Below are 25,098 nucleotides of genomic sequence, written 5' to 3' on the forward strand. Positions count from 1 at the left end.
ATGACAGACTAGAGATCCAAATTAGTGCTGCTATAGCTGCCATTTTACATTTCCATCCATGTAACATGCGCGCTCGCGCGCTCGTATCAATTGGTAATGTCGCGCGCTCGTATCAATTGGTAACGTTGATGTTATTGAATACCTCAGTTGAAAGTTCAGTCTTCCATTCCATCTGTGTGTTGTTCTTGGTATTCATCCTCCAATCTAGCCAGGTAAGATGCTAACTATAATGTTACTCACACTCTTGACTTCAGTTTCTGCATGAAATCATAAACAGGCAGAATAACAGCTGAGCCAGCTAGCACCATGTTAGCTAACGTTAAAGCTAGCCTCATCTATGTACAGTATGTTCCTAATGTCGGTGTAACTTAAACTTTTGTTAATGCCAAACATGAGACATATCTGTTGACTTCTGTATATGAATTGAACCAGAAAGAGGCACGACAGCTGAGCTAGCTACAGTAACTTAGCACAATGTTTCATTGGCCTAGATAGCTAACGTTAGTGTGGAAGAATTTAGATGTTTTAGCTATTAGCACTTTTGATGCCACTAAACATGGTTTAGTCAGCTAAAAAGTACCCTAGTGTAGAACATGACTCAGAACCTCTGTTACCTCACTGAAAACTCAGAGCCTCCTTTCACAGGCACTTTTAACATCATTCGTGATTTCTTATTTGTCATTTAACAGTGATGGTAGACATCGACAGCAAGCATGCCCAAAAGAAAACGGAGTGTAGAACCTGCAGCCCAAAGCTCTCCTCCTACATGCATCCTTCATGTACCATCCATGTCTGATCATGGGGATTTCACGCCCCTCCGTAAAATTAAAGGATCTGCTTCAGAAAAACTGCAACTGCTTCAAAAGATCCGGGATAGACGTCTCAACCAACCGCATGACTCCCCATGTCGTATGCAATCAGTATGTGATCAGATCCCGGCAACTCTTCCTGATGACCTAGAAAGAGTAGGATATCACAGCAAGTGTTATAAGCACTTTGTCCGCCACTTTCATCGTCTGGGAGATGATACAGAACCAGGGCCATCAACCTCATCATGGCATCACTCTCCTCGTAAACCAGGAGGTTCTGCTGAACCCATCTTCCCGCCAGAGTGTATATTTTGTGAGAAAGTTGAGACCAAAGATGCTCATCGCAATACTGAGAGGCCTACAACCTTCCCATCCTTTAAAAACAAAGAAAATGCATGGGAGCAAATCGAAACACGGGCTGAGAAAATGGGTCTCTATCGACTCCATCGAAAGGTGAAAAACAAAGACCTCTTTGCATGTGAGGCCAAACACCATCCGTCATGTTTTAAAGCTTTCCGCACAGCATTCTACAACTATGAGCGTGCGATTCACAGAGCCGAAGCACCAAAGGAGCAGGCTTGCATGTCAGCCGCCCATGAAAAGGCATTCAACTCAGTACTGGAACACATTCAAACCCAGGTCATCCAGCAGAATAAAGTTCTACAGCTTTCTTCCTTGCGCTTGCTCTATGTCGAGGAACTGAAACTGAATGGATATGAGAACTCAAATTATCGGTCAGAGAAACTACTGAAACGCCTACAGAATGACCCAATCAAGGAGCATATCCACTTCACGAAGGTTGATCATGACAAATGTGATGTCATTTCTTTCTGGCTTGTGCACAGCTCAAACATAACAGTTTCCAATGCTCTCGCACGAGCATTCACACTCGGAAGCACAAACAAGAACCAAAATGTTGCCCTCCAACTTCGCCAGGGTATTCTACAGGCTTTCAGAGAGTGTAAAGACCAACCATGGCCACCAACAGCTGAAGACATGGAGCTCAATCCTGAAGACATCCTACCTCCAGACCTTGTCCGCTTTCTCAGCGTGCTAATGACTGGCAAGGAGGGCATCGAGACAGAAAAGGTGAAGCGTCTGGTCTTCTCCATTGGACAAGATCTGTGCCGTGCAGTGTCAGATGGAAAATGGAAGTTACCAAAGCACATTCTCCTCTGTGTGACTGTAAGGCACCTGTTCCGAAGCAAACAGCTCACCACAATACTACACAGGCTTGGACACTCTGAGAGCTACGATTTCGCCTTGGAGTTGGAAACTGCTCTCGCCAAGGTCCTGGATGAAGTCTCAACTTATCGTACACCACAAATTGTGACAGGAGAGGGCAACCTTGTATTCCACTGTGAGTGGGACAACTTGAATAAAACCACTACCAGTGTGCACGGCAGCAACATTGTAAACAGTGCTGGAGGAATCATGGTGCAGGAGGTCAAGCCCGGGTTCGAGAGCAGCAAGGACCGAATGCTACCTACCATCAATAGGTCACAACAGCGTAGCCTGAAGGTCGACACACCAAAAACTCTCCCACCCTTGCACTTTACTCGCGTTGGCCCGAAGTTCCCTGAAGGCTCATCATTCACACCGCCAGCAGAGAATGACACAGTCTATGCCACTACGATGCAAGAGTACTACATCTGGCTCTTCATCAGATACATCGGAAGCTGTGGCCTGCAGCCTGTGCCTGGGCTAGGGGGTTTCACCTCTGCAACTGGTTCTCCCCCACCCAGCAAATCAACAGTCGACTACTGCACGCCTATCCACCAACCGATCACAGACAACGCAGTTGTTCGTGAGCTACTGAAGCGTTCCGAGGCAGCAACTGCTGAGGTGGGTCAGAGATGGGTCCTGAATACATTTGATCTGGGTGTCTGCATGAAAGCCCTTCCCATCATCTGGCGCTGTGCCACTCTCCTGGGGTACTATGTGTTCAGCGGAGAAGACTGCACCAGTGCCTTCAAAGGGAAGGGAAAAGTCGGGCCCTTGAAAAAGCTGGAGAAGAATCCCAGGTTTCACAGGGCATTCGGTGAACTGGGTGACAACTGGGATGCCAACCCTGAGGTGGAGAGGCAGTTAGAAAAATTCACCTGTGTGATGTACGGCCAGAGTCGCGAGTCATCAGTGGACATTGTCCGTGCCAAGCTGCTACGAAAAATGGTGGGAGAGGACAAGACCCTCACATCCAAGTCCAAGGTTGATCTGGCTCGCCTTCCTCCATGCCAGTCTGCCCTGAAGCCGCACATCCAGCGTGTGAACCACCGCGTAGCATTGTACAAAAGAGCCGATCAACCTATCATCGAAAAGCCAAAACCTTATGAGGAGCAAGGATGGATAAGGACTGATGAAGGACTGTTGAAACCAATGTGGTCCAGTGGTCCCATCCTACCAACCTCACTGGTGGATCTTCTGAACACAGGAGAGCACGAAGAGGAGGAGGAAGAGGAAGGAGAAGAAGAGTTTGACTCTGACGATTTCGATGAAAATGATGATGACTGACTCAGTGTAGAATCACTAATGCTAATGATGTTTATCTAAAACAAGCAAGAGAAGAGTGGTCACATTGAGTGCTAGGACTATTTTGACAGTTGTAATATTTAGAAAAATAAAACTTTGTGTTAACGTCTGTGTAGACGGACCTTAATATGAGTCTATTATTTCGTAAAACTGTGATTATTTTGTAAATAAAGCACTAATTAGCATACTAGTATACCATAGACACATGTAATCATGTTATGAATAGTTCTATCATGATCTATGCCCTTCAAAACATGGGTCTAGACACCTTCATTTTTCAATTATCTGCAATATTGGCTGAGATATGTCAAAAATCGTTTTTTTGATAATGGCAGCAGTAATTTGCATAAAAATGGTATGTGGGACATTTTTTCAGCTTGGGGCCATAGCTAGTCATTTTCTACACATTTTTCCCAATCTAGAAACACTGATTAGAAGTATATCTCCGGGGGGTGCAGGGGGACCTAGTCTTCCTACTAGACTAAAGGTCTCGGTCGCCATGAAGATTCTATATTCATGCTCGCCTACTTTAAAGGTGTGGGAGGTGTTCAACTGCTTCGCTGCGTCTTTTAGAACAACAAAACAAAAACGTCTAAACGATTGTACGTGCTTCAACCTGCCGTTTCTCGTACGTAGAGGAACCCTAATGATTCGAGAGACGACAGTGCCAAACTCACCTAGCTTGTGTAGGATTTCCTCGTTACCTAGGAAAGGCGGAACATTGCTCAGAATGACTTTAACTGCCGGCGTGTCCATCGACGACACAGGAACAAACAGATCGTTTCCCAAGGTCAAACCATTCTGCACAACAATATCGGCCAGACTTATTTGCGAAACAAAAACCACAATTTTGTGATTCATACGAGACGCGGCACGAATGTTACTCACGTCGATCAAATCCCCAATCGCAAGCAAAATGTCATCCATTTCAACTCCCTCCGGTGGGACAAGGCACAGCCCGTGCTTACGCGATAAACCCTCATCGGTAACACGATCGGCAGGCCTTTGGCTACTCCTATTAGCCATATCGTCAAAGGAGAAACGAAGTGAAAGCAAATAGATTTGTATAATCCCAAAAAAAAAAAGAATAGAAAAAAATATATATATATTAAGTAACTAGAAACGAAAGCACGGTTTAAACCACGTTAGGAAAAAACGTGGTTCAAACAAACCCTTACCGTGCTGGCTCTCCCTCTCTCTGTCTCGAAGGAGGAGAAAAAAACGAGGGACAGGTGGTAACGAAGCAGGAAGGGAGGAAAAAGGTCAACATACACGACAAGAGTACAAAAGGAAAAACCAAAGGAAGGGGAAAGGTAAAAAGGTTGGTGGGGAGAGGATGAAAAACAACACGAGCCAGGAGCTACAACACACAAGCACGAGCACGCGCCATCTTGCCACGCCCAACACACGAAACGGCCAGCAGGGGGCGAGAGCGAGAGAGAGAGAGAGAGAGAGAGAATGAGAATGGATACCATTTATTTCCACAAAATGCACTAGGATGTCAACCTATACCGCAAGGGTATTGACAAGCAGGGGCAGAGAAAAAAAAGGTACAACAACACCAAAGCATCACACTCTTGATGCAATTCTTAAACCATCATGACGAGTTTCGAGTCCTGAACCACACACAAGGCCTCGTGAGTGCACCATTTCCATTCAAAAAATTCAATATTCCCGTTACTCATATGGTGATCAAATTCCAGCCTTAATCTTGCTGACACCAGCCCTTTAAATATTGGAATGACGTCATCACCATAACATTTATCCATCTTAATTTTCCTTGACTTATAAATTGCATATTTTGCAATGGCAATCAGGAAATTCATCAAGGCACCAGCATTTTTACAAGAGGAGGTAAAGGGTACACCAAAAATAAACATATGCAAGGTAAAGGTGAAGGATAATTTATAAGAAAGGTGTGCAATCACAGAAAGTAGAGGTGCTAACCTCCTGCACTGGACATATGCATGAAAAAGATCCTCCTCCTGTTCGCAGAAGGGACAATTTACAGGCACCGAGGCATTAAGATGGTGGAAAAAAGTGTTTGAGGGGAGAGCCCAATGTGTTAGCCTCCATTGGATATCCGCTAAGAACCCATAGATGGGTGGAACAAACATATTATGCCACAGTGGAGTAGAGGGAAACCCCGGCCCTAACCGTTCTGACCACAAGGCCACACGCATCGCTCCAGACAGGGATGAGACTTCTTTCCCCCTCACGAGTTTAAGGACACCAGCCTTAGTTACTAAGTGAAAGGGGCAGGGAAACCCATCATCATTGGACTGGACAGGGGGCAGCACCTTGATTTCGGGGAAAGATAGTCGAAGATCTTCGACAATTCCGGTACCTTCCCAGCCAATGTTTAGCTGCCTGAATTTTTTTACGACTACCTGTTTGATTTGTTGAACAACTCGAACAGATGCTACACAAACACCTGTCGCCACCACCCCAGCAGACCTCCACTTGGTTCCAGATGCATCCCTTAGATCACTCACTTTGCTTACGCCTCCTTTAATGAATTTTTGAATTAAAGCATGGCTACGAGGAATACATGGGAAAAAGCTGTTATAGAACAGAGGCTCTTGGAGGAAATTACGACAATTATATGCCTCAAGACAACGTTTAACCTCAAGGCCTTTCCATGCATCCAGCAAACTCCGATAAAAAGCGGGAAGTGAAGCACTGCTGACACAATCAAGGTCCACCAAGAGAAGGTGCCGATCATAGTTCATTCCACCAGCCTGTTGTAATAGAAAATGTGCAAATGGGCGCCAGGGCAGCTCCTCCGCATACAGTAGTCTCTGCACAGACTGCAGGCGAAAAGCCATAAGCCGCCCAGAGACATCAATGACTCCTTGGCCCCCCTCCTTCCGAGGGTGGTACAGTATACTGGGCCGCAGCCAGTGGTAGCCGCTCCAAAAAAAGTCTATCAACTTCCTCTGGATGGCAGGGATCAGCTCCTTGGGTGGCTGCAGGGTAATGACTTTATGCCACAATCTCGCTGCAATCAGGTTGTTGATAACAAGAGCGCGGCCTCTGTATGAAAGAGACCGCAGTAGTCCTTTCCATGATTTTAAACGATATGTGATTTGTTCCACACCTCCTTCCCAATTCCTCATTTCCATTTCATGGTTTCCAAGATAAACTCCAAGATATTTAACCCCGTCTGTTTTCCATACCAGATTTTGTGGGAGTGATGGTGGTGATATGACTGAGGGGTTACCTGAACTACACCACAAGGCTACACTTTTCCTCCAGTTTACTTCACCAGAAGAGGCTGCAGAGAAGTCTTTTAAGCACTGCTGTACTGCAGCTACACTGCCCGGGCCTTTAAGTAAAACACAAACATCATCAGCATAAGCTGTTACGACAAATTTTAACCCCTCTACCCCCATATCCTGAGGCAATCGTTTCCTGAAGGATGCCAAAAGGGGTTCAAGGGCAATTGTGTACAACAGTCCCGAGAGAGGACAGCCTTGGCGGATACCCCGTCGAAAGGGAAAGGGGGAGCATAAGTTATTATTTACTTTCAACATACAGAAAGTGTTTGTATATAACAGTTTAACATATGCTGTGAAGGTTTCACCAAACCCCATCCCCTTAAGAACCGAAAACAAGTATGCATGATCAACACGATCAAAAGCCTTTGTTTGATCCAGAAACAATAACCCAAAACTGGCAGGCACATACTTTTTACAGGAAATAATATCTCTTACCAGAAACAGGTTATCATGCATGGACCGTCCAGGAACACAGTAGGTTTGATCCGGCTGTATGACAGAGCTGATCACCTCTTTCAGCCGATTCGCTAATACTTTAGACAAGATTTTGTAGTCAGTACACAGTAAGGAAACAGGTCGCCAGTTCTCAATGAGTTGAATGTTCCCAGGCTTCGGCAAAAGGCATACGACCGCCCTTCTACAGGACAGAGGAAGTTCTCCAGCACGAAGGCTTTCGTCAAGGACTTCAAGCAGATCCGGTCCCACAAGATTCCAAAATGTCTTATAAAACTCTCCAGGCAGCCCGTCAATCCCCGAGGCTTTACCATCTTTCAAGCCTCGCATGGCTGCTTCAAGTTCATCAGGTGAAATTGACGATTCCAGTGTGTGCTGCTTGTCCTCCTCGACTTCTGGGAGCCCAGCAATCAGCTCCTGTATCGCCTCACTGTTGATACTCTGGGCAGAATACAGGTCAGAGTAAAATGCTTTCAAGGCCGCTTTAATCTCCAGTTGGGAGGTAACCGTTGACCCATTAGCAGTACAGAGCTTATGAATTTGCTGCGAGTTTTTCACCGAATTCTCCAAGCTAAAGAAGTCCTTATTTGGCATATCCAAAGTCAAGTAACTCATCCTCATACGCACCAAGGTACCCATTGCCCGCTGCCTCACCATTTCGGTCAGTAATGACCTTTTTGTCCATAGCAACTGATCATATCCAAAATCTTTCCCAGCCCCATTACGATTCTGTTCCAATTCTGCAATCTCGGCCTTTAATGAGTCAATTGAGAGCCTTTGCATTTTAGTAGTAAACAGACTATACTGTTGACAAAACGTTTTAACTTGACACTTTGCAAGGTCCCACCATGTGCGAAGGTTGGCATGCTTAAGCTTAGATGACCGGATTTTCCCCCACACGGTTCGGAAGGCATCTTTAAATTTCTTATCACTTAACAACCGAGTATTGAGTGACCAGTATGCGCTACCTCCTGATGTCAGGGGTAATTTAAAGGACATTGCCACTAAATTATGATCTGAAAACCCTGTTGGGAGTATTTGGGTAGTGGACACCACATTCAGCATTGGCTTATTGATATAGATCCTGTCCAGCCTTGCCCATGATATGACGCCATCATGACATCTGCACCATGTGTAGGCCCGTGAAGTTGGATGCTGCAACCTCCACACATCCTCAAAGCAATAGTTCTTGATGAGGCTCGCTAACACCTTTGCAGAAGCGCCGTGGGGTTCATGTCCATTCCTGTCAACTGAAGGATCAATTGTACAGTTAAAGTCCCCTGCGATACAGGTGAGAGCCGCTGGATCCAGTCCCTCTACAAAGTCCCGCAGTGTGGAAAAGAATGTTCTTCTTTCTATAGGTTCACTTGGTGCATACACATTTACTATAATAAGCTTTTGTGTATTGCAGTAGAACTCCACCGCTATCAAATGTGCCTTATAGACCTCCCTATAAATAACACTCTGAGTGGGAAGCCTGGGACTTAAGGCGATGGCAACACCAGCCTTGGGTGTGGAAACCCCACTCAGCCACCATTGCCCTTTAAAAAGTTTACACCATTCAGCTGCCAAATTGTTTGTGGCATGGGTCTCTTGCAATAGAATGACATCTGCTTTTACCCTCTCCATTGCCTGGATTGCTTGAATTTTCCGTAAGGGGGCACATCCCCCATTGATGTTCAGGGAGGCAATATGTATTTCTCGCGTTGTCATTCTAAGGTGGTAGCTCACCGTCTGCCTGCAATTCTTTGTTCGCCTTTGTTACTGCTTTACGAAGACGTTGAAATTGAGGCTCTGAGAGCAGTCATTTTTCTGTAAAAGAGGTTTCGAAACCTTAATGAAAGCTTGGACATCAGGGAAGTGATCTCTAATTACAACGTGACGTTGTCTAAACGTTACGTTTAAGAAATCAATGACTTTCCCTTTTGTCACCTCTGCTTGCCTCACCTGCTCCTTCTGAGACTCACTCAGGGCAGCAAGACTGCATCCTTCCTCATCAGCCTCGACCCCACTCTCACCCAGTGGTGTGTCAGGTACTGGCACCTCATCTGTGTCATTGTCACCATGGTATTTTTGTTGCGTCTGCATGGCACCAACTACCCCATCGTTGTTGTCTGCCACCGACTTATCAATCTCTTTCTCATCATCTTCCGTTGAGGTGGGGGGCCTTAACTGCTCGTCGCATGGTGCAGGGTGTCCACCATCACACACGGTGACATGTTCGGTAATGCTTCGATTCTCTTCATCCTGTGAAATGGGCAGATTCGCATCTCTACCTATTGCATTACCATTTTGCTCATGGTCATCAGGTTGGTCTGTATTACCATCTTCCTGCACGAGAACCATTTTGTTTCCTTTTCCTCCATTCTCATCGCTCGCAAGAGAGCGTTTCAAGTTTCTCCTCGACTCGGTCTCCATCAGCTTCACCTCCTCGGAGTCCCTTTGTTCTTGAGGTTGCAGCCTCTCCTCCACATATGGTTGCTCCACTACCGTATGGGCTTCTCCACCAGCACCACTGTCACCCGCACCCTCGTATTCCGGTGTTGACCTTTTTTCGACACCTGGCTCATCTACAGGGTCGTTCAAGTCATTTACAGGTGGGGGGGTGGGGTGGTGGGGGGGCTGCCCCAGCTGCTGTGGCATAACTCTTCCTCACATCAGGACAATACTGCCGAGTGTGTCCGTATGCCCCACATGTATAGCAAATCAAGGTCTCAGTAGCTGCAAAGATCCGGTAATCATGATCTCCTATTTTAAAATTTATAGATATGTTCAGCTGTTTTGCCTCATCCTTTAGTACGACGAAACAAAAACGTCTAAACGACTCTATATGCTTCAGCCTTCCGTTCCTGGTTCGCAGGGGGACCGTGATAATTCGTGAGACGACAGTCCCATGCTCTCCTAATTTTCGTAGGATTTCTTCATTCCTCAGAAAGGGCGGAGCGTTACTTAAAATAACTTTAACCGCCGGCGTGTCCATGGACGATACCGGAACAAATTGGTCGTTCCCCAACGTTAACCCGTTTTGCACCACGATGTCTGCAAGGCTAACTTGTGACACGAAAACCACCACTTTGTGGTTCATTCGAGACGCAGCACGAATGTTATTTACCCCGATCAAATCCCCGATTGCAAGTAGAACATCGTCCATTTGCACGTCTTCCGGCGGAACAAGGCACAGCCCGTGCTTACGCGATAACACCTCATCACTAACACGATCAGCAGTCCTTTGACTATTCCTATTAGCCATTTATCGGCAATCAACTAAACAAACTGAACAGTAACAATGCAATAAACTAACCAAACAAATCAAAATTAGTTAAATAAGTAAATAAATAAATAAATAATCGGCACGATATAACCAACCCACGTTATAAATTAATACAGGTGGCTAACCGTTACCGTGCTGTCTCTCTCTCCCTCTCTTGTCTCAAGAGCAGAAGGGAAACACGGAGAAACTTCACAAACTCGTACAAGGACACAAATGGAGTGAAAGGAGGATAGGAAAGACCACCAACACAGCACCGTACTCACAGCTCAACACCCACAGCCGCCATGATTACCACACCCACGCACGACTCACAACCATCCAGAAGAGGGCGGCGAGAGAGAGAGAGAGAGAGAGAGTTCGAGAGAGAGAGAGAGAGAGAGAGAGAATTGAATTTGAACACCGTTTATTTCCACAAAATGCACAAGGATGTCAACCTATACCGCAAGGGTATTTACAAGCAGGAGCAGAGAAAAAAAAGGTACAACAACACCAAAGCATCACATTCTTGATGCAATTCTTAAAACATCATGACGAGTTTCGAGTCCTGAACCACACACAAGGCCTCGTGAGTGCACCATTTCCATTCAAAAAGTTCAACATTCTCGTTACTCATATGGTGATCAAATTCCAGCCTTAATCTTGCTGACACCAGCCCTTTAAATATTGGAATGACGTCATCACTATAACATTTATCAGTCTTAATTTTCCTTGACTTATAAATTGCATATTTTGCAATGGCAATCAGGAAATTCATCAAGGCACCAGCATTTTTACAAGAGGAGGTAAAGGGTACACCAAAAATAAACATATGCAAGGTAAAAGTGAAAGATAATTTATAAGAAAGGTGTGCAATCACAGAAAATAGAGGTGCTAACCTCCTGCACTGGACATATGCATGAAAAAGATCCTCCTCCTGTTCGCAGAAGGGACAATTTACAGGCACCGAGGCATTAAGATGGTGGATAAAAGTGTTTGAGGGGAGAGCCCAATGTGTTAGCCTCCATTGGATATCCGCTAAGAACCCATAGATGGGTGGAACAAACATATTATGCCACAGTGGAGTAGAGGGAAACCCCGGCCCTAACCGTTCTGACCACAAGGCCACACGCATCGCTCCAGACAGGGATGAGACTTCTTTCCCCCTCACGAGTTTAAGGACACCAGCCTTAGTTACTAAGTGAAAGGGGCAGGGAAACCCATCATCATTGGACTGGACAGAGGGCAGCACCTTGATTTCGGGGAAAGATAGTCGAAAATCTTCGACAATTCCGGCACCTTCCCAGCCAATGTTTAGCTGCCTGAATTTTTTTACGACTACCTGTTTGATTTGTTGAACAACTCGAACAGATGCTACACAAACACCTGTCGCCACCACCCCAGCAGACCTCCACTTGGTTCCAGATGCATCCCTTAGATCACTCACTTTGCTTACGCCTCCTTTAATGAATTTTTGAATTAAAGCATGGCTACGAGGAATACATGGGAAAAAGCTGTTATAGAACAGAGGCTCTTGGAGGAAATTACGACAATTATATGCCTCAAGACAACGTTTAACCTCAAGGCCTTTCCATGCATCCAGCAAACTCCGATAAAAAGCGGGAAGTGAAGCACTGCTGACACAATCAAGGTCCACCAAGAGAAGGTGCCGATCATAGTTCATTCCACCAGCCTGTTGTAATAGAAAATGTGCAAATGGGCGCCAGGGCAGCTCCTCCGCATACAGTAGTCTCTGCACAGACTGCAGGCGAAAAGCCATAAGCCGCCCAGAGACATCAATGACTCCTTGGCCCCCCTCCTTCCGAGGGTGGTACAGTATACTGGGCCGCAGCCAGTGGTAGCCGCTCCAAAAAAAGTCTATCAACTTCCTCTGGATGGCAGGGATCAGCTCCTTGGGTGGCTGCAGGGTAATGACTTTATGCCACAATCTCGCTGCAGTCAGGTTATTGATAACAAGAGCGCGGCCTCTGTATGAAAGAGACCGCAGTAGTCCTTTCCATGATTTTAAACGATATGCGATTTGTTCCACACCTCCTTCCAAATTCCTCATTTCCATTTCATGGTTTCCAAGATAAACTCCAAGATATTTGACCCCGTCTGTTTTCCATACCAGATTTTGTGGGAGTGATGGTGGTGATATGACTGAGGGGTTACCTGAACTACACCACAAGGCTACACTTTTACTCCAGTTTACTTCACCAGAAGAGGCTGCAGAGAAGTCTTTTAAGCACTGCTGTACTGCAGCTACACTGCCCGGGCCTTTAAGTAAAACACAAACATCATCAGCATAAGCTGTTACGACAAATTTTAACCCCTCTACCCCCATATCCTGAGGCAATCGTTTCCTGAAGGATGCCAAAAGTGGTTCAAGGGCAATTGTGTACAACAGTCCCGAGAGAGGACAGCCTTGGCGGATACCCCGTCGAAAGGGAAAGGGGGAGCATAAGTTATTATTTACTTTCAACATACAGAAAGTGTTTGTATATAACAGTTTAACATATGCTGTGAAGGTTTCACCAAAACCCATCCCCTTAAGAACCGAAAACAAGTATGCATGATCAACACGATCAAAAGCCTTTGTTTGATCCAGAAACAATAACCCAAAACTGGCAGGCACATACTTTTTACAGGAAATAATATCTCTTACCAGAAACAGGTTATCATGCATGGACCGTCCAGGAACACAGTAGGTTTGGTCCGGCTGTATGACAGAGCTGATCACCTCTTTCAGCCGATTCGCTAATACTTTAGACAAGATTTTGTAGTCACTACACAGTAAGGAAACAGGTCGCCAGTTCTCAATGAGTTGAATGTTCCCAGGCTTCGGCAAAAGGCATACGACCGCCCTTCTACAGGACAGAGGAAGTTCTCCAGCACGAAGGCTTTCGTCAAGGACTTCAAGCAAATCCGGTCCCACAAGATTCCAAAATGTCTTATAAAACTCTCCAGGCAGCCCGTCAATCCCCGAGGCTTTACCATCTTTTAAGCCTCGCATGGCTGCTTCAAGTTCACCAGGTGAAATTGACGATTCCAGTGTGTGCTGCTTGTCCTCCTCGACTTCTGGGAGCCCAGCAATCAGCTCCTGTATCGCCTCACTGTTGATACTCTGGGCAGAATACAGGTCAGAGTAAAATGCTTTCAAGGCCGCTTTAATCTCCAGTTGGGAGGTAACCGTTGACCCATTAGCAGTACAGAGCTTATGAATTTGCTGCGAGTTTTTCACCGAATTCTCCAAGCTAAAGAAGTCCTTATTTGGCATATCCAAAGTCAAGTAACTCATCCTCATACGCACCAAGGTACCCATTGCCCGCTGCCTCACCATTTCGGTCAGTAATGACCTTTTTGTCCATAGTAACTGATCATATCCAAAATCTTTCCCAGCCCCATTACGATTCTGTTCCAATTCTGCAATTTCGGCCTTTAATGAGTCAATTGAGAGACTTTGCATTTTAGTAGTAAACAGACTATACTGTTGACAAAACGTTTTAACTTGACACTTTGCAAGGTCCCACCATATGCGAAGGTTGGCATGCTCAAGCTTAGAGGACCGGATTTTCCCCCACATGGTTCGGAAGGCATCTTTAAATTTCTTATCACTTAACAACCGAGTATTGAGTGACCAGTATGCGCTACCTCCTGATGTCAGGGGTAATTTAAAGGACATTGCCACTAAATTATGATCTGAAAACCCTGTTGGGAGTATTTGGGTAGTGGACACCACATTCAGCATTGGCTTATTGATATAGATCCTGTCCAGCCTTGCCCTTGATATGACGCCATCATGACATCTGCACCATGTGTAGGCCCGTGAAGTTGGATGCTGCAACCTCCACACATCCTCAAAACAATAGTTCTTGATGAGGCTCGCTAACACCTTTGCAGAAGCGCCGTGGGGTTCATGTCCATTCCTGTCAACTGAAGGATCAATTGTACAGTTAAAGTCCCCTGAGATACAGGTGAGAGCAGCTGGATCCAGTCCCTCTACAAAGTCCCGCAATGTGGAAAAGAATGTTCTTCTTTCTATAGGTTCACTTGGTGCATACACATTTACTATAATAAGCTTTTGTGTATTGCAGTAGAACTCCACCGCTATCAAATGTGCCTTATAGACCTCCCTATAAATAACACTCTGAGTGGGAAGCCTGGGACTTAAGGCGATGGCAACACCAGCCTTGGGTGTGGAAACCCCACTCAGCCACCATTGCCCTTTAAAAAGTTTACACCATTCAGCTGCCAAATTGTTTGTGGCATGGGTCTCTTGCAATAGAATGACATCTGCTTTTACCCTCTCCATTGCCTGGATTGCTTGAATTTTTCGTAAGGGGGCACATCCCCCATTGATGTTCAGGGAGGCAATATGTATTTCTCGCGTTGTCATTCTAAGGTGGTAGCTCACCGTCTGCCTGCAATTCCTTGTTCGCCTTTGTTACTGCTTTACGAAGACGTTGAAATTGAGGCTCTGAGAGCATGGGGTCATTTTTCTGTAAAAGAGGTTTCGAAGCCTTAATGAAAGCTTGAACATCAGGGAAATGATCTCTAATTACAACGTGACGTTGTCTAAACGTTTCGTTTAAGAAATCAATGACCTTCCCTTTTGTCACCTCTGCTTGCCTCACCTGCTCCTTCTGAGACTCACTCAGGGCAGCAAGACTGCATCCTTCCTCATCAGCCTCGACCCCACTCTCACCCAGTGGTGTGTCAGGTACTGGCACCTCATCTGTGTCATTGTCACCATGGTATTTTTGTTGCGTCTGCATGGCACCAACTACCCCATCGTTGTTGTCTGCCACCGACTTATCAATCTCTTTCTCATCATCTTCCGTTGAGATGAGGGTCCTTAACTGCTCGTCGCATGGTGCAGGGTGTCCACCATCACATACGGTGACACGCTCGGTAATGCTTCGATTATCTTCATCCTGTGAAATGGGCAGATTCGCATCTCTACCTATTGCATTACCATTTTGCTCATGGTCATCAGGTTGGTCTGTATTACCATCTGCCTGCACGAGAACCATTTTGTTTCCTTTTCCTCCATTCTCATCGCTCGCAAGAGAGCGTTTCAAGTTTCTCCTCGACTCGGTCTCCATCAGCTTCACCTCCTCGAAGTCCCTTTGTTCTTGAGGTTGCAGCCTCTCCTCCACATATGGTTGCTCCACTACCGTATGGGCTTCTCCACCAGCACCACTGTCACCCGCACCCTCGTATTCCGGTGTTGACCTTTTCTCGACACCTGGCTCATCTACAGGGTCGTTCAAGTCATTTACAGGGGGAGGGGGGGCTGCCCCAGCTGCTGTGGCATAACTCTTCCTCACATCAGGACAATACTGCCGAGTGTGTCCGTATGCCCCACATGTATAGCAAATCAAGGTCTCAGTAGCTGCAAAGATCCGGTAATCATGATCTCCTATTTTAAAATTTATAGATATGTTCAGCTGTTTTGCCTCATCCTTTAGTACGACGAAACAGAAACGTCTAAACGACTCTACATGCTTCAGCCTTCCGTTCCTGGTTCGCAGGGGGACCGTGATAATTCGTGAGACGACAGTCCCATGCTCCCCTAATTTACGTAGGATTTCTTCATTCCTCAGAAAGGGCGGAAAGTTACTTAAAATAACTTTAACCGCCGGCGTGTCCATGGACGATACCGGAACAAATTGGTCGTTCCCCAACGTTAACCCGTTTTGCACCACGATGTCTGCAAGGCTAACTTGTGACACGAAAACCACCACTTTGTGGTTCATTCGAGACGCAGCACGAATGTTATTTACCCCGATCAAATCCCCGATTGCAAGTAGAACATCGTCCATTTGCACGTCTTCCGGCGGAACAAGGCACAGCCCGTGCTTACGCGATAACACCTCATCACTAACACGATCAGCAGTCCTTTGACTATTCCTATTAGCCATTTATCGGCAATAAACTAAACAAACTAAACGGTAACAATGCAATAAACTAACCAAACAAATCAAAATTAGTTAAATAAGTAAATAAATAAATAAATAATCGGCACGATATAACCAACCCACGTTATAAATTAATACAGGTGGCTAACCGTTACCGTGCTGTCTCTCTCTCCCTCTCTTGTCTCAAGAGCAGAAGGGAAACACGGAGAAACCTTCACAAACTCGTACAAGGACACAAATGGAGTGAAAGGAGGATAGGAAAGACCACCAACACAGCACCGTACTCACAGCTCAACACCCACAGCCGCCATGATTACCACACCCACGCACGACTCACAACCATCCAGAAGGGGGCGCGAGAGAGCGAGAGAGAGAGAGAGAGAGAGAGAGAGAGAGAGTTTGAGAGAGAGAGAGAGAGAGTTTCTTTGTGGCAGTGGGTCTTGCACCGAGTGAGTCTTGAGAGAGTTGCTTCTGGCAGTGAATCTTGAGACGCAGTGGAGTGAGTGAGTTGGCAAGCAGAGGAGTTGGCCAGCAGTGGAGTTCAGACAGGGAGAGACTTGTAAGAGTTGCTTCGTTAGCTTGAACTTGGCTCGAAGCGGCACTTGGCATGCAGTGGACTCACGCTCTTTTCCCCCCTTTGCCATTCTTCGTCGTTCTGTGTTCGTGCTCGAGTTGAGGGTCGACCTTGTGTGGAGCTCGCTGGCTTGCGTTGGGCACGTGGTGCTGGTGCACGGACGTCATGGGCGGCGAGTGGATCGGAGCTTGGAGCGAGGCATGGTGGTAGCCGAGCGGGGCCGTGTTACACGGAAGACGAACAGAGACCGATAAGGCCGAGCTATGTGTTCCCCCCTTACACGACGAGAAGTGTTATTTTTGGTATCATATTGCCTCATCTGTGGTTGAGATCTGTCATGTGGGGACGTCCCAATTTCGGCCATTATTTGATTACCGTCGCATTTTATTGTATCGGGTCCGGAATAAATCAATATTTTTGTACATTGAATTTGGTGTCCGTGTCAAGTTAATTTTGGTTGCAGGATCGAAGCTGCGCCGGCGTGCAGCAGTTAAGCACTTCCGCAGCCTCCATTTTCCTTCTTCCTCCAGCGCGGCCATAGTAAAATCTGGTTTGGTTGTTGCCTCTGAGTAAACCATTCAGGTCCATCCGCGACTCTAGTGTTAACTGGAGTTGCGCGACAATATTTACAAAGGTGCCCACAAAGCCAAATAAATAATAACATACACCCTAATTAGGTGTTGTCTCCTCATCCTCAGGGTGCCACATGAAAGGGAAGGATGGGAGCGGAGGAGGGAGATTTCTGGGAATGGAGGAATTATTTTCTCACATTTTCTGCCCATGGTACACCGAAAACGACAAAACTTGTGACAGGAACACAGGGCAAGTCGTTCACTCTGACACACACATACACAAACATGCATACATACCATTGGCGTATTGTTTGTTTGTTTACTTATATAATTCGTTGACTAATTAATTGTTCCCTTGCTGCATTTTTTTTTTTTTTTTGCAGAGTTCGTTAGTTCACTTCTAAAAAAATTATCATTGTACATTCCTTCACAAAACAACGATGACTTATTCGAAGAGAAATAAAGGTGTGAGTGAGCACCTCCCTTGAGTGCATTCCTTTTTAAAATGGGGAATTAGGTGGGGGACATGACCCGATCCAAGTTTCCAAGAACACCCATTCCTTGATGATTCCTACCTCTGTTTTCTCTTCCTCTCTCTGAACCTGCCGTAGTTTGGATGCAACGCTCTGCATTGACTTTGACACGTGAGGATACTTTGCAGCCAAAACATCCTGCACAGAATAAAGAAACAGAATGAAGAATCGTGAACCTGTGGTGGATTAAAAAGGAATATCCTGCACAAAACTAGACAAATACTAGCAGAGATAACCGCACCTTGTGTGGAAGGAATTTAGAAGATACAAGATGATTTGTAATACAGGCTAACACCGGGTGATGCTATACTATACACATTTACAAAGAGAGAATTGGGGTCTTCGCCCCACCCTGAAACCCCAAACCTGTAGATTGAAAATGTTTTCTTGCATTTCCATTTGCCAAGAGGATTGGTATGCAATATGATGGGGTTATAATTATATATATATATATATATATATATATATATATATATATATATATATATATATATATATATATATATATATGGAGTATACATTTGTGAGAAGAAGCACAGTCAATGTGGTAGGAGTTTTATTAAAATTTATAAATATTCTCTTCTCTTTAACTCCAGAGCTGTATGAGAAAAAGTCCCAGGACGACATTAACCACTAAAACAGTCTCAGCTGGCTTGAAGGTCGATGTTTGGTGAAGCACTGAAGCAGTCATGATTACATCACTCTACATTTAAATAATTATATAATTATATCAGGGGTAGCTGCACTGGCATTACATGACGTCATCGTGACATGTTGGTGTGAAGGTAAAGATCGATATATTTTGTAATTTAAATTGCTGGAAAATGTTTGAAAACCTAAAATGTCCAATTACAAACATCGAACCATTTAGCAAGTTTTCTCTGGGATTGAACTGTTTTCAGGATGTGGTTTTAATGGGATTTTAATATTGTACGCTGATTTGATATAAAATACGAATTTAATCCAAGGGATTTTTCAGATTGGGAAGAAGATGAAGATCCCCTCAATTGAGGTCTGGATGATAGATGGATCACCTGTTACCTGGGTTTGAATACCTCAGTGGTTTGTCCAAGATGTGATACACAGGGTCTTGTAATATCGGGGAAAGACCATGAAAGGTATAGAGTGTATAAGGTTATTCAAAATGATTTCTTCTTCTTCTTCTTTCATATGGAGCACATTTCTGCAGGTTATACCATTTGCTGGGGGTGCAGGTGTGTCACTGATTCAGTGCCCTCTGTAAGTCAGAGCGTTAATTTGTGATCTGTTCAGGGAGCTGGCGATCAGGAAAAGTTGATTTGTACCGATTTGAAATATTCCAAAGATAGTTAGTTCAGTAAGTTTTGTAGTTGGGGTGCAGGAAACGACTAATGCTTCAGTCACATTTGGCTCGGCGGCCGTAGGGTCTAAAAAAATCTATGGCCACTAGCAATTCTAGGGCGGCCGCAGTATTTCCACGGTCACACAATGTAGCAGTCACATATGTTTTTATTTTTCGGGTAGCCGCAAGGGGTATTTATAAATTGTGGAGACCAAAAACGTGGGGGTGCCGTACGGTCTTTGATTTGATGTCGCACGGTGACTTTAGGGCATCCCTGCGGCAGCCATATAATTTTCAAGGCAGATGCAAGGTAGCCTCAAGGTGCCCGCAAGGCGACCCCAGGGGGGCCCGAGGGCGAACGTGCGGCCAGACGGACGGTAACGAGTGGGTATATATACCAGTTCTTTTTCATATGTATAACAGCACTTACAGTTGTCATGGCTATGGCTTGTCGAATTGCTACGGCCACCCTAGAAATGAAAAAAGTTATAACTCCGCGCTATAATTCCACGGCGACCACTACGGCCTATAAAAGATAGCCATACGCCCTAGGGCCACCCTGAGGCCCCCTCAAACTCTGCGGCCACCGCACGTTTCTGTCAATTTAGGGGGGGTAAGGCCGCCGTATCCTTGCCATAGAGCAAATGTGACTGAGGAGTTACCGACATCTCTCTGCTTTATTTAAACACACCTTTTTACGTGAAAATTCTGTGATTATGAATCTTTATTTAACCTTCATTCAGGTTTAAGTCAGAGGATTGTAAGCAGCTCAGGCCGTAAACATTCTTCCTTATTCCAAAACAAACTTATTTTGGTGAACTCAGAACCCTTGTCACATCAACAAATCAACAATTTCACCTTTTATCAGATAGTCACCTGAAAAAAACCTATTCATTTCCCCTCACGTCTTGTACAGGTGAATGATCAACAACAGCACATGATAAATAATTCTGATGATAAACTCATTCCCAGAAATCTCACGTTTATGAGGAATATTCCACTATGATGACGTAACAAGTTGTAAAGAAATGGATAATGATCAATCGGAAAGTTAAAAATATTCAGACCTCTACACGAGCCTTCGTCATATAAAACTAGGCCCGTGGGGGACTGACGGTTATATCCCCATGCCCCACTCCACATATGGAAGTTGAAAAAGGCGACATTAAAACAACAAAGGGCAATCAGAGATCGCAGACCCTCGCCAAGATGTGTTTGAGAGGTGTATTTTGTGGGGTGTTTTTGTACATTCTTTCATTATTTTGTACAACCACACTTTCATCAGACACGCGTGACACATGACATCCTCTTTATAAAACTGAATTCAGTATTGTATTTTAAATATATATTTTTTAATGAGGCTGTCCTCGGGGTCATTAGAGTTCCCAGGGTCTTTCGCATCCACGGAGTCTTTTGGGTCCTTGTGGTCTTTTTGGTCTTTTGGGTCATTGGGGTCTTTTGGTTCTTCGGAGTATTCAGGGTATTTTGGGTCCTTTTCGTTCCTTGGGGTATTTTGGGTCCTTGGGGTCCTCTGGTTCTTCATGGTATTTGAGGAGCTTCAGGGTATGTTGGGGTATTGGTGGTCTTGATGGGGTCTTAAAGGTTCTTCAAAGGTCCAATGGGTCTCAGCAGTCCAAAGTGTCGAAAGGTACATTCCGATATTACAGAATTAATAGACAGGATGCCACTGACTTCAAACAGTACGTAATTAATAGATATATTAAAAGCTCACATGGCTGGAAAAGATAACAAAGTGGTGCTTCTTCTTCTTCAAAGAATAACTTCTGGCTGCCAGACCGTAAGACCAATCATATTGAAATTTTTAACATGTGTTCTGCTTTGCGACTACGTCATTATTTTGAAGTTTTACATCAATCAATGAAACGGTTTAAGAGGTAGAACTTTTAAAAGATTTTTGTTCAATCAAATATGGCCACCAAACCATGTGACGTATTAATTATTCAAGGGCAGCAGGGTACACGCAAGGAATGGGGAACATATGTTTGAAGTTTCCATTGGATCTGTTCAGCCGTTCTGGAGGAGTGGCTTTTTACAGTTTTATTCTTCAAAAAATCATAGCCGCCAAACCATGTGACCGATGACATCATGGTCACATAACCTTTTGTTTGTCATGAGTATACTATCATGCATGTCAGGTTTTGCCTCAATCTGTGTGCCTGTTTCGGTGAAAAAGGGATTGCAGTGGTTAACAAGGCTTTGTGTTCAAACAAATATGGCGGCCAAACCATGTGACCGATGATGTAATAATTTTTTTTCTCCACCAATTTATCCCTCGATGATGCTCAAGAAATTTCATCTTGATCGGATAAAGTTTTGTACTTGTCGAATTATGACATCATATTGGAGGCACGCATGACATCATTATTAACATATTTTATTCCCGATGGAGAGTTCTTTAAAATGACAAATGTCTCAATTTTTTTCTACGCAGCGCTTTCAGAGATATAGAGGTGCAAAGTGTTTCGGTTTTTCCAAGATGGTTCCCGTACCACTTGACCTTCACCCATACCCAGACATTTCTTCCATCTTCACTCCCGGAGAAGACATCAAAATTATCATTGAAAAATTCTACAGGAGGATGCGCACCTACAGTGAAAATTTCCTGTCAATCGGAGCAACGGTTGCAGAAAAAAAAAAAATTATTCTGTGCAGACAAACAAACAAACAAACAGACAGACTCAAATGCAATACCCTCTACCCTGGCGATGGTAATTATATAGAACAGAGAAATCTGATCAGCAACAAGACCTCCATAACCTCGTGTTCAACTGAGACAAAAAACCCTCTTTTCAGCCTCTTGTAGAGGGTGGATTTGGATGAGGAGCACAACCCCGTGAGACATTACTGGCCTGATGAATCATTCCAAATTTGATTCCATAATTGGTCAGGTAGTTTGCGAGAATAAGATGTTTTTGTCAAATGTTAACGGATGGACGGACACGTATATATGGACAGATGGCCGGACATTGGGACCTATTATATGAGCTTATTTCAGAGAAATAACCAAAAATAATATGGATAAAATACTAACAATAACCATTTTCACCGATTTACTCACCCTCAGTTCAGCATGAGCAATCTCCACACCAACAATTTTGTGGTCCTGATGTTCTCCACCTGTGCACGTGATGCACATCAAGCTCTCATCATCCTTACAATAGAGTAGGATTGGTTTTCCGTGCTCAATGCATCTTAGTTCCTCAATCTTCACTCCCGGATCCACCAGTTTGTGCCCTTTCTGTTGATGAGGCCTCAGGTGTTTCTCACAGCAGAGGATCTCACAAGGTACACACCTCTTGGCTGCCTCTCCATTACAAAGCTCACAGTAACTCTCACTGCCCCCTGATTTCATTCCTTCCTCAACATTCACATCACCATGTTCTGCATCTTGAACCTCAACCTCCAATCCAACCTTTCCCTCTTTCAACTTCATATTTTCTACCAAGTTGGCAACGATTACATTCTTCTTGAGCTTTGGTTTTTGTGGAAAAACCTCACGGCAATTTGGACAAACATAACCTGTGTCTTCTTCCCTGTTCTCCCAGGATTTCTCTATACACACACGACAAAATGAGTGGCCACATGGCAAAGCAGTGGGCTCCTTGTAGAGTTCAGAGCACACTGGGCATGTGAGTTCATTCAAAATAACTCCAATATCAGAAGAAGAAGAAGAAGAAGAAGCCATTTCCTTGGGGTGAGAGAAGAGCGTGAATCAGGGTTGAATTGAAACCTGCAAATGGAGATTGATAATTAGAAAATCGATAGATAAATAAAGAGCAAGTATACAGTCACGTCAAAAAGTAAGTACACCCGATGTAAAGTTTTGACTTTTTCAACATATATCAACATACAGCTATTTGATCTTCATTTCAACAATATTGATAGATAAAGGTGATATAATATAACAAATATCATGAAACATTTACATTTTGTAGTCCATTGTATAATTTAAATAAACATAAATGCAAATTTCGCATGTGGAAAAAGTAAGTACAACCTTGGCTCTCATAGGTGGTATTGCCCCCTTTGGCAGAAACAACCTCAAGTAAGCGTTTCTTATAACTGTCTACCAGTCTCTGATATCGACTGGGAGAAATTTTTGCCCACTCCTCCATGTAGAATTATTTCAGCTGTGTAATGTTTGAGGGGTTTCTTGCATGCACAGCTCGTTTCAAATCCCCCACACATCTCGATGGGATTTAGATCCGGGCTTTGACTTGGCCATTCCAGAACCCTCCATTTCTTTCTTTTCAGCCATTCCTTGGTGGATTTACTGGTATGTTTCGGGTCATTGTCTTGTTGCAAGGTCCACCTTCGGTTGAGCTTCAACTTTCCGACAGATGGCCTCACATTATCCTCAAGCACCCTCTGGTACAATGAAGAATTCATAGTGGATTCTATGATGGTGAGCTGCCCAGACCCTGATGCAGCAAAGCTGCCCCAAACCATAATATTTTCACCACCATGCTTTACAGTTGGTATCAGGTTCTTGTGGTCAAATGCTGTCTTTGGTTTTCACCAAACATGTGGTCTGGTGCTGTGGCCAAATAGCTCTACCTTTGACTCATCTGTCCAGAGTACATTGTTCCAGAAGTGCTGGTCTTTGCCGAGGTGTTCATTGGCAAACTTGAGTGTTGCCCTGATGTTCTTTCTGGACAGCAAAGGTTTCCGCCTGGCACACCTCCCATGTAGATCAAATTTGTGCAACCTCTTTCTAATTGTAGACTCGTGCACTTTGACTTCAACAGTGGCAAGAGCTACCTGTAGGTCCCGTGATGATATTCTGGGGCTCTTAGAGACTTCTTTCAGCATCTTGCGGTCTGCTCTCGGGCTGAACTTGCTGGGGTGGCCTGGCCTGAACAAGTTGGCAGTTGTTTGGAATCTTCTTCACTTGTGGATGATCTTCCGGACAGTCGAATGATTGATTTCAAATTGTTTGGAGATATTTTTAAATCCCTTCCCAGACTCGTAGGCATCTATAACCTTCTTTCTGAAGGCCTCAGAGAGCTCTTTTGATCTGGGCATTGTGACGCTGCACACTTCAACAACAAAGAGCAAACCAAACTAAATGTCTGAGTTTAAATAAGGCAGGTTCCTCCAAGATCCTCTCTAACGACGTTCTAATCATTTGCACCCGAGCTGGTGCACCTGATTCTAATTTTAGGCATTTGAAGTAGTGATAAATGGTAGGGGTGTACTTACTTTTTTCCACATGCGAAATTTGCATTTATGTTTATTTAAATTATACAATGGACTACAAAATGTAAATGTTTCATGATATTTGTTATATTATATCATCTTTATCTATCAATTTTGTTTGAAATGAAGATCAAATAGCTGTATGTTGAAATATGTTGAAAAAGTCAAAACTTCACATGGGGTGTATATACCTTTTCACGTGACTGTATGCATATATATTGTTGCAGCCACAAATTCCGGGGCTTGCTAAAAGGGGAAGCCTCGCGACCCCACCCCCCGCACCCCCCCCCCCAGCCTACTGGGCCTGAGTCAATCCGGCATGAATAACTCCATGACCTGAGCAGTGCCAATCAATCTACCAGGTCCCTGGGGTCCTCAGTCCAATTAATGTTTACATTTGGGTCACATCATTTTCCAACCGGGTCTTGCACCCTCGATTTGCACTGCTCTTATCTTTTAAATCTTCATGAGATGCAGCTTTGTAAAAACTGCCAGTGCACATCGGACATGGACTGGAGCCAATTAATTAGTTGTGGTAGAAAACCTCCCAGACTAACACCACAGGCGGACTGTGCTAGACCAACAGAAGAAAGGACAGGCACAGAGAGATCGGGAGAATAATCAACAATGAAGTG

General features: G+C 44.6%; 1 protein-coding gene and 1 pseudogene across 2 annotated transcripts in view; both read right to left on the reverse strand.

The window, feature by feature from the left end:
* LOC144889617 (E3 ubiquitin-protein ligase Midline-1-like) overlaps positions 1–25,098 on the reverse strand; it is a 489,173-nt pseudogene that overhangs the window by 94,368 nt on the left and 369,707 nt on the right. The window lies entirely within an intron of this gene.
* Positions 17,143–22,990, reverse strand: LOC144888149 (E3 ubiquitin-protein ligase TRIM8-like). Its single transcript, XM_078770575.1, has 2 exons — positions 22,323–22,990; positions 17,143–18,060 (listed from the first exon to the last, which is right to left on the reverse strand). The coding sequence occupies exons 1-2, from the start codon at positions 22,947–22,949 to the stop codon at positions 17,890–17,892; spliced, it is 798 nt and encodes a 265-aa protein (XP_078626701.1). The 5' UTR covers positions 22,950–22,990; the 3' UTR covers positions 17,143–17,889.

This window comes from Myxine glutinosa, chromosome 1 (assembly GCF_964187855.1).
Source record: "Myxine glutinosa chromosome 1, kmMyxGlut1.1, whole genome shotgun sequence".
Lineage (NCBI taxonomy): Eukaryota > Metazoa > Chordata > Myxini > Myxiniformes > Myxinidae > Myxine > Myxine glutinosa.

What these genes read in the sequence shown, in the direction of transcription:
- LOC144888149 (XM_078770575.1), bottom strand. Translation starts at nt 22,949, where the DNA reads ATGGCTTCTTCTTCTTCTTCTTCTTCTGATATTGGAGTTATTTTGAAT. An exon ending in TTGCTCATGCTGAACTGAGG is followed by an intron (nt 18,061 to 22,322) that starts GTGAGTAAATCG and finishes TATTCTGTGCAG; the next exon opens with GATGTTTTGGCTGCAAAGTA.